At 38.5% G+C, this 9,300-nt stretch overlaps 1 protein-coding gene across 4 annotated transcripts in view; it reads left to right on the forward strand.

Moving 5' to 3' along the window:
* FNBP1L (formin binding protein 1 like) overlaps positions 1-2,468 on the forward strand; it is a 103,486-nt gene extending 101,018 nt beyond the window's left edge. For 3 of the 4 annotated variants that reach the window (XM_034653925.1, XM_034653926.1, XM_034653928.1), the window contains one exon: positions 922-2,468. In XM_034653925.1, coding sequence (XP_034509816.1) covers positions 922-989 — 68 coding nt within the window. In that variant the 3' untranslated portion in view covers positions 990-2,468. Of the gene's footprint in view, positions 1-195 lie in introns of all 4 variants that reach the window. The other variant, XM_034653927.1, reaches the window with a different exon arrangement.
* Positions 2,469-9,300: the final 6,832 nt, after the last annotated feature.

A 9,300-nucleotide genomic window follows, 5' to 3' on the forward strand; every position in this document is an offset into this window, starting at 1 on the left:
GGGAAGTGAAGTGAGGAAGCAGTTGAGAGACTGGTCCTTAATTTTGCTCACGTCCAGATTTTTCTGGTGTTCTCACATAGCTGACTATTAAAATGATTTTAGACATTTGGGACAGACACTTTAAACTGAACATCCCTTTTGGTCTTACCAAAGGTCTTCAGTAATTGTTCTTTTCTTTTTCCTCCTGGACTACAGGTTCCTGAAGAGGGTTTCTGAGGAAATGGGCAAGATGTTGAAGGAGGTTACATGCAGCTGCTTTTAGGGGGAGGGTATTAGAGTTGTCAGGCTCAAACAGAGAGTGAGAGAAGCAAGTTGCATGAGTGCATGCAGACATTTTTTTTTTTTTTTTACTAACTTCATTATCATTTCCATACATTGTTTTAAAGAATCATTGTAATACGAGTCCTTAAATTCTTCATTTACAATTATTCACATAAAGGGAAAAAAAGCCCAAAGTGGCTAACTTTTTTTCCATTTCTTTTACTGATGTCTAAATCAGAAAGAATGCAGAGCTGTCACGACATTTGTCTTACATTTGGCTGTCCCAACAGGACCCTCTATCCCAGCTCTGTTTTAATTGGCTTTTAGACCCGTTGTCTGTTAGAACCCTTGCCATTTGTCAGTGTCTGCCTGCGCCACCTCTGTGCTTGCTTAACATCCTGTTGCATGTCTCGAGCGATTGGGCTAGATTTTTCAGGCATGTCTTTATAATCCCTCGTTCTTGTCAAAGTCTTTGTTTTGTTTTACATTTGTAGTGCGAGTCACTTTGTCAGACATCTCCAGCACTAATGTTTCCATCCTAGTATTCGTGTACGCTGCTGTAACTTCCCCACTGCAAACATTCCGGTTTTGGCATTTTGAAGAAGTAGTTTGTGAACCTGAAGTATTTATGATAAGAAAAAGAAAACATCTCTGCTCTAGCCTACAGCCCAGTTCAAAGAACTCTGAAACGTGATGCATCTTCACCTCAGCCTGAGAAGAACCTGTAGTCAGCACTGAAATCCTGGCATAATAAACACACAAGATACTCACCACCTCAAGACAAAGAACTGTTGTCAGAAGTCAGCTGCTTCCATTCAAATGCTGCCTTAAACTAGAGTGCCTAAATCTGTTGATTGCCAACACTACCACTACAGTATCCCACAAAGGGCTTTATGTGTCAACTCAGTGCGACCTCCTTTCACTCGGCAGCGCTGCTGCGGATGCCGATGTAGCCTTGGTAGGTGGCTTTTAGAGCTCTACCTTGTTGGATGGTGCATCTTCAAATTTATGCATCAAGCTAAAGACATGTCCAAGTCCATTTTACTTTACTCAGTGTTTTTATGAGAAGTTTTATGGACCCCCCCCATTGTGTTTTAATTTGGGGTGACCATGTTCTTATTTGATTATTACAACAATAGTCTGTTTCCAAGTGATGCTTTTGTTTGAACCAGATACAATTTAGTGAAACTTTGTTATGATCTATGTGCACTTTTACTTGTAAAATGGAAATTTCTGTATGTTTATACTTGTAAATATAATTGTCTTTAGTGCCCCTGTTGCTCATGTTGTCCTGCCTCGCATTTGTGATTCTGTTAATGACTTGTATCTTAACTAATTTCTTAGTGGTGTTTAATAGGGAGATGGGCATGGGTTGGTGGGGGGGAGGCATTTGTACTACAGAAGCTTCATTAATTTTGTTCGTTACTGTTTTGAGGGAAGACAACGTGAAATGGTCTGTGTATTATTGGATTTTAAGCAATATTTTAGAAGCTGTGTGACTGCTTTAATAATTTTTCCCCAGTGTTATTTGAATCGTACTACCAGTTATACTAAAGCTGAATGACAATTGTGTGGAAGTTAATGCCTTCATAAGATCAAGTACACCCCTGTTACACAGCTGACATATAGTGTATTACCTTTGAGGCTAGTAAACTATAAAGTTTAGACTTTGAATCTCTTTACAGGGTTATTTATATAATGTGACATTATTCAATACTGACAGACTACATAAAGTAGTTTTAAAATCTAGTGCTATTTTTATTTTAAAGGTTAGCAATGAGGAGGAAATGTGATCTGGCTGTGTTTGTCCTCTGTACAAAGCCTGAAGTGCTTGTGTTTTTTTGGCTGACAGCCACAGAGGGCAAAGTTTAAGGCTTTCTTGTAAGGACTAACTGTTCTTTTCAAGCTACTGTTTGTTTTTCTCAAAGCAGGATTTGCTTCCGTAGGAGGCAGGATCCTTCATGTGGAATAGTGCAACCTGTACATGGGTTATTACAATAGGACAGACATTTGTACTTGCACAGTTTAAATCATTCTTAAATCATTCTTAAATTTTGAACATGTGAATCGTCCAAAAGAAGTCTTTAATTTTTCAGTAATTTTTACTCTTTTTGTGCACATGTTGATTTAATGGTAAATGCTTTGTTTAAGATTGTGTTCTCTGTTGAGAATATTTTCATGGAATAAAACAATCTTTTCATGGTCAATTAAGGTGTATAGTGTGTTATCTCTTATTCCTGTGTGAACTAAAGAGTTCTAATGATTTTGTTCTTGGATGTGCTGAATTCCTGATGATACAGAGTAGATGACAAGTTCCGTAAGTGGAAGCATCTGTGTCGGGTGACCTTTTTTGCAAAGCAGTTTTGGAAATTTTATTCTAGATTCAGTTTCTTTCAGGCTTTCCTAAAGGTAAGAAAAGTTAACTGTTTCTTTAGAGTAATTTTAAATTGAGTGTAATAATTTGGATTTTTTAATCTTATATTTTACCATAGCTATGTTGTGCACTTTCCTTTTACACCATCTTATCCTCTGCATCCATAAAAAGTGTCCCTATACCACATAGCTTGATCTACCCACGTGCTGGTGAGCATTTAGTGTGCTTCTGCTTGAATTCCTGTTCAGAGAGCACCTGTGTCTTCCTGGCATTTCAAAGCATGGAAAGGCAATGTTTGTCACAATAATGTCCACATCTGTCATTTTTGGAAGTCTTAATTTTAGAAGGCTCAGCTTTTTAAAAGGGCACATATGAAACCATGACTATTAACTTCTAGAAACCCCAGAAGATACTAAAACTCTGGGTTGATCCTGAACAATGAGGGGTTGCAATTGTTGTGATTAAAATTTAGAGATCCATGCCAAGCTTGGAAGTAGTGACACATACAAAATAGCAGGAAAACAGTGTCAACAACAAAAACTCAAAACAATGAAAAGGGCTTTTACTATCTGAATTGAGATCAGGGAAGTCAAAGCCTACTTGCTAGGGAAAGATAACATCCTTATAACAATATTAACGAGAGAAAGGATCTCCAGACTTGTTGAAAAGGATAGATTTTCTTTGTGAAAAGGTATTCATTTAGATGAAAAAATACTAAAGAAACAACAAACCTATTTTAATGAGCTCATATACCTGGGGTCAAATGAGTAAGAAACTGTAGAAAATATAAGAGGTGCCAAAAGATTAGGGGTGGGGAAATACAAAATGTGAACGGTAAATTCTGGGAAGTTTGACAACTCTTAAAAGTACTGGGTAATTTTGTCAGCATTTAAGAGAAAATGTAATGGGCAACTGACCCAGATCCTAAGAACAAGCCACATCAAATTAGTCTCATTCCTTTCTTTAGGTACAATTGGGAAACTCAGGAGACATAAATGTCTTTATTTCAGCACAATTTCAGGACTTGACAGGATTTCTTACTCATTTTTGGAAGATGGTGATGGCATTGTTGTAGAAAACGGGAGCATGCAACGAGCTGATACGGTAAACCCAGAACGTCAACCCTGAGGAAAACTACTTGTGGAAAGTATGTGTATGTTATGAACCATACATAATAAATGTAAGTCTATCACCCAACTTAAATAGAAAATTACCATCGTCCTCTCCTTCAAGGATAACCACTATCCTGAATTTCTTAGTTTTTGTTTTCTTAGTTTCTCTTTATGTTACCACAGGGGTATTTTTTTCCTAAACCTGATTAGCTTTCCATGTTTTCGAGTAAAGATGTTGTCATACTCTGTATGTGCAGGCCTGATACTCAGCCAGTGCACACTGATAAAACCATGGTTAATGCTAAATACTGAAGTATTTCCATACTGATTGGTAAACAGTAATTCGAGAAACTAGTAAAATCAAGTTCCAGTACATGTGGTTTCTCAGAAACCACACGATACTTCGTGATGTATTTCTGGTTTGAGCAATGGAGACAAAGCTGAAGGGCTTGCTATAGATTTACTATTATTTCAGGTTTGGGGAAATCTTTTCTGGTTTTGTAAGCCCTTGAGTGGAAGAGGAACCTGCGTAACCAAGCTGAAGATCTCTTCTGTTCTTCCTCCCAAAGATATGCCTCATCCTGCTCAAGGGGAGATGTGTCTAAGCTCTGCTAGCAGCTGGTAAGATTGGGAGTGTGGGTAGGCACAAGCGTTGGGGACTTAGCCTTTTGTGGTGCAGTGATAGCCCTTCAGATTTTTTTTTTTTTTAACATTTTGACAGCTTATTTTGTGGTGGAGGGTGACCTGCCTTGTGCACTGAAGAGGTGTGAGGAGAGTGACTGTACCAGGATTCTCATACCCAGAAGGGTGTGCTCTCCCCAGGTGATAGCACAACTCCTGCTCTTTTCTCCCCCATCTTCCCTTGGCTGGTCTCCAGAGAGGAGTATCGTGTTTGCCCTCTTCATCTCTGCAAGTTTACACTCACTGGCCTGACCAAGCTGCTCTGTCTCAGGGCCAGCAGAAGCTCTGGCAGACTTGCCCAGTTATTTATTCTCTGATATCCCCTTCTTTGTCCTGAATCATAACTGACATCTCACCCATCATTGGTTCATTCTTGTTTGGCCAACGTGGGACCCAGTTTTGGGTATGGAACGAGACAGACGTAAAACAAGTTCCCAGTTCTGGCAACCAAGATCATCAATCCCCACCCAACTAGTACTTCCTCCCTCCCTCCACCCCACCATTCTTCCTCTAGCTGGGACCTCCTACCACTGGCTCTTGGCATGTAGCCAGCACCCAGATGGCACTATCCTGTCTGATGAGGTAAGATGGGGATCAGCCGCATGTCCCTTCAGGTGCCAAACAGCACATTAGTAAATTAATGACTGTTAGTTGAATGGGGGAAAGTCACTGGAAGAGTTTGCAGCCCTATGTCAGATAATGAGGCTGTCAGCTGGTGAGAGCCATGTGAAACAAAAATTACATCAGCCCAGCTTTCTGAAATGATTTGGAAATTATTAGTGGTTGCTGAATGATTTATGCTTTTATCACTTTAGGTTTTATTATGTAGTGTATTTAAAGAATCAAAGGTATTGTTTTACTTGATTTGCACATTGATGTATATTAACTTATTGGTTCATATATAATTTATATATTATTAGCATCTCACTTTCAAATATTTTGAATATTGCATGGTATCTTCTTCTGAGACTTGCTTTTCCACTCAATGCTCTTAAAATTTATCCATGTTTGTGAATAGTTCATGTTAGTATGTGTAGTGTAACATTACATCACCCTGTACCCTACACCTGACACCATCCTCCTGTTCATGGACATTTGCACTTTTTCTTGATTCTTGCTTGTGCTGCTGTGTACATCCATATGCATGTTTACTGATGATAAGAGTTCTGTGTTGCTAGTTTGTGAGTTATATTTATCTTCAATTTTTTAAAAAATGCCACATTTTCCTTCAGAGTGATTGTAACAGTTTTACATACCTGCCACTTGTGTATAAGGGTTACTTATGCTCCATATCCTGGCCAACACTTAGGAGTTAGACTTTTCAATTTTTATCAATTCAGTGAATGAAAATGGCATTTCGTTGTAGTCTTAATTTGCTTTTCCCTGTGTATTGATGAAGTTGAAAATCTTTTGTGTTTCCTTTTCTGCAAAAAGCCAGTTTATAACTTTTGCCCATTTTTCTTGTGGATTACCTTTCCATATTCATTCATGGGAATTCTTTATGCATTAAGGATGCTAATTAGTTATTTTGCTATATAGCATAGCTGGTGACTGGCTCAATTTCAAAGGAGGTTGCAGTCAAGCTGTTGGTCAAGTTTGCAGTCATCTCAAGGCTTCATATGGACCTGGAGAGTCCACTTCCAAGATCATTCCCATGATTGTTGGCGGGTCTCAGGACTTTGTCATGTGGACATATTCACAGGGATGCTCAGAACATGGCATCTTTTTCCCTCAGTGAGGTATCCAAGAAAAAAAAAATTCAAGCCAGAGGCCGTATTTTTTATAACCTAATCTCAGACATACCACGACTTCTGCCATATGTGCTTAGTGAGGCTGAGCAAACCTGGTGCAGTGGAGGAGGGGACAACAGAAGGGTGTGGATGTTAGGTGGCAGGGAACAGTAGTAGCCAATGTGGAGGCTGCATTATGATACGATACCTTTGATGAATAGAAGTTTGTTTTAATGTAGACTGATCAATCTTTTATACTTAATGCTTTTTCTGTCTAGTTTAAAAAAATTCTTCCTTGATTCAAAGTAAAAAGGATATTCTGGATTTCCTTCTAAATGTGTTATGGTTTTGCCTTTCACATGGAAGTTCTTAATTCATCTAGATTTTATTCTGGTGTATGATAGGAGGCAAGGGGCCATTTTCCCTCCCTTTCATTTGCTTAACCAATTGTCCAAGAGTTATTTATTTAAAAAGTTACCCTTTCCCCACTGATTGGCAATGTTACATCTGTCATACCAGATTTCCAATGACAATTTAATTACCATAGCTTAATAATGAAATTTTTTGTTTGGTAGAACAGATTCCCCCCGCCCCATCTTATCTTCCTACGTTGGTCTTGACTGTTTCTAGCCATGTAACTTTCAGGAAAATCTTAGTTAGCTTGAATAATCCTGTTGGATTTGGGGATTGCATTGAGCATATAGGTCATTTTACGAAGTAGTATCTCTGATACCAAGTCTTAAAATCTAGGAACATGATGTTCCTGTTTTTCTAAAGTGCTTTTCAGATTTTTTAAGTTTAAAAATTTCTTCACCAAATTCTTGTACATGTTTTGAAAACATTCCTAGGTATCACATATTTTTACAAATGTTTTAACTCCTTATTATAAAATACACAGAGAAATGCATGAAACATAAATGTATGTTTAAGTTACTAGAAAGTCAACACTGCAGTCAAGAAATAAAGCATTACCAGCACTCCAGACACACACTGCATCCCCCTAATCACACCCTGTTCCCTCATAATTCTCCTGACCTTTTTATGTGGACTTTAAATTTTTATGTGTTTTTATACTTTGGTTCTTATAAAGAGTATAGGTTTTATTTTTTATTGGGGAGGGGAGAGAAAACACAAAGGGGGTGGGGAAGGAGAGAGAATCTTAAGCAGGCTCATGCCCAGCACGGGGTCCAATATGGGGCTTGATCTTACAACCCAGAGATCATGACCTGAGTTGAAATCAAGAGCTGGACGCTTAACTGACTGAGCCACACAGGCACCCCAGGTTGTTTTTGTTTTAAATCTAGATGGCGATCTCTTTAAATCTAGTTACAGTGATAAAGTTTGGAGTTTTTTCTGACATCTCTGTGCCTGCTATTCTTCTCACTTTACTGTCTTTTTACATATATTTTTTGGTTTTCTTCCATTTTTTCCTTTACTAGTTTGAAAATTTGACCCTAATTTTTATTCTTTTTTTTTTTTTTGCGAGTCCTTATCTTGTCATTTATTAATTTGCAAATTAGTAGAGAAGACAGAACTTTGAATTTGGGGGCTTGAGCATCTACCACCAAGTCAAACGGGTAATCTTCGGTCTATATGTCACGTTTTTGTTTTTTTGTTTTGTTTTGTTTTTAGTGTTTTTTTTATTATATTATGTTAGTCACCATACAGTACATCCCTGGTTTCCGATGTAAAGTTCGATGATTCATTAGTTGCGTATAACACCCAGTGCACCATGCAATACGTGCCCTCCTTACTACCCATCACCGGTCTATCCCATTCCCCCACCCCCCTCCCCTCTGAGGCCCTCAGTTTGTTTCTCAGAGGTCATAGTCTCTCATGGTTCATTCCCCCTTCCGATTACCCCCCCTTTCTTTATCCCTTTCTTCCCCTACCAATCTTCCTAGTTCTTATGTTCCATAGATGAGAGAAATCATGTGATAATTGTCTTTCTCTGCTTGACTTATTTCACTTAGCATTATCTCCTCCAGTGCTGTCCATGTTGCAGCAAATGTTGAGAACTCGTTCTTTCTGATAGCTGAGTAATATTCCATTGTATATATGGACCACAACTTCTTAATCCAGTCATCTGTTGAAGGGCATCTTGGCTCCTTCCACGANGCTCCTTCCACGATTTAGCTATTGTGGACAATGCTGCTATGAACATTGGGGTGCATATGGCCCTTCTCTTCACTACGTCTGTATCGTTGGGGTAAGTACCCACTAGTGCAATGGCTGGGTCATAGGGTAGCTCAATTTTTAACTTTTGAAGGGATCTCCACACTGTTTTCCAGAGTGGCTGTACCAACTTGCATTCCCACCAACAATGTAGGAGGGATCCCCTTTCTCCACATCCTCTCCAACAATTGTTGTTTCTTGCCTTGTCTATCTTTGCCATTCTAACTGGCGTAAGGTGGTATCTCAGTGTGGTTTTGATTTGAATTTCCCTGATGGCTAATGATTTTGAACATTTTTTCATGTGTCTGTTAGCCATTTGTATGTCTTCATTGGAAAAGTGTCTGTTCATATCTTCTGCCCATTTTATGATTTGTTTATTTGTTTCTCGTGTATTGAGTTTGAGAAGTTCTTTGTAGATCTTGGATACCAGTCCTTTATCTGTGGTGTCCTTTGCAAATATATTCTCCCATTCCGTGGGCTGTCTCTTAGTTTTTTTGACTGTTTCCTTGGCTGTGCAGANTATTGTAAATGGGATGGATTCCCTAATTTCTCTTTCTTCAGTCTCATTATTCATGTATAGAAATGCAACTGATTTCTGAGCATTGATTTTGTATCCCGCCACATTTCCGAATTGCTCTATAACTTCTAATAGTTTGGGAGTGGATTATTTTGGGTTTTCCATATAGAGTATCATGTTATCTGCGAAGAGAGACAGTTTGACGACTTCTTTGCCAATTTGGATACCTTTTACCCTTGACATTTTACACACTTAAAGCTAAATAGTATCTTTAATCCTCCTACTGATTAGAAGAAAACACTTTATCAGAACACTAGTAACCGATCACCCCATTCCTGGTTTGTGCTACTGTTTTAATTGCCTTTTTAACCTCACACAGTAGACACTATTGTCTCAATATACTTAAAAGATTACCCATTTCACTGCTCAAGAATCCTTAAATCTTCACCC

This window comes from Ailuropoda melanoleuca, chromosome 2 (genome assembly GCF_002007445.2).
Source record: "Ailuropoda melanoleuca isolate Jingjing chromosome 2, ASM200744v2, whole genome shotgun sequence".
Taxonomy (NCBI): domain Eukaryota; kingdom Metazoa; phylum Chordata; class Mammalia; order Carnivora; family Ursidae; genus Ailuropoda; species Ailuropoda melanoleuca.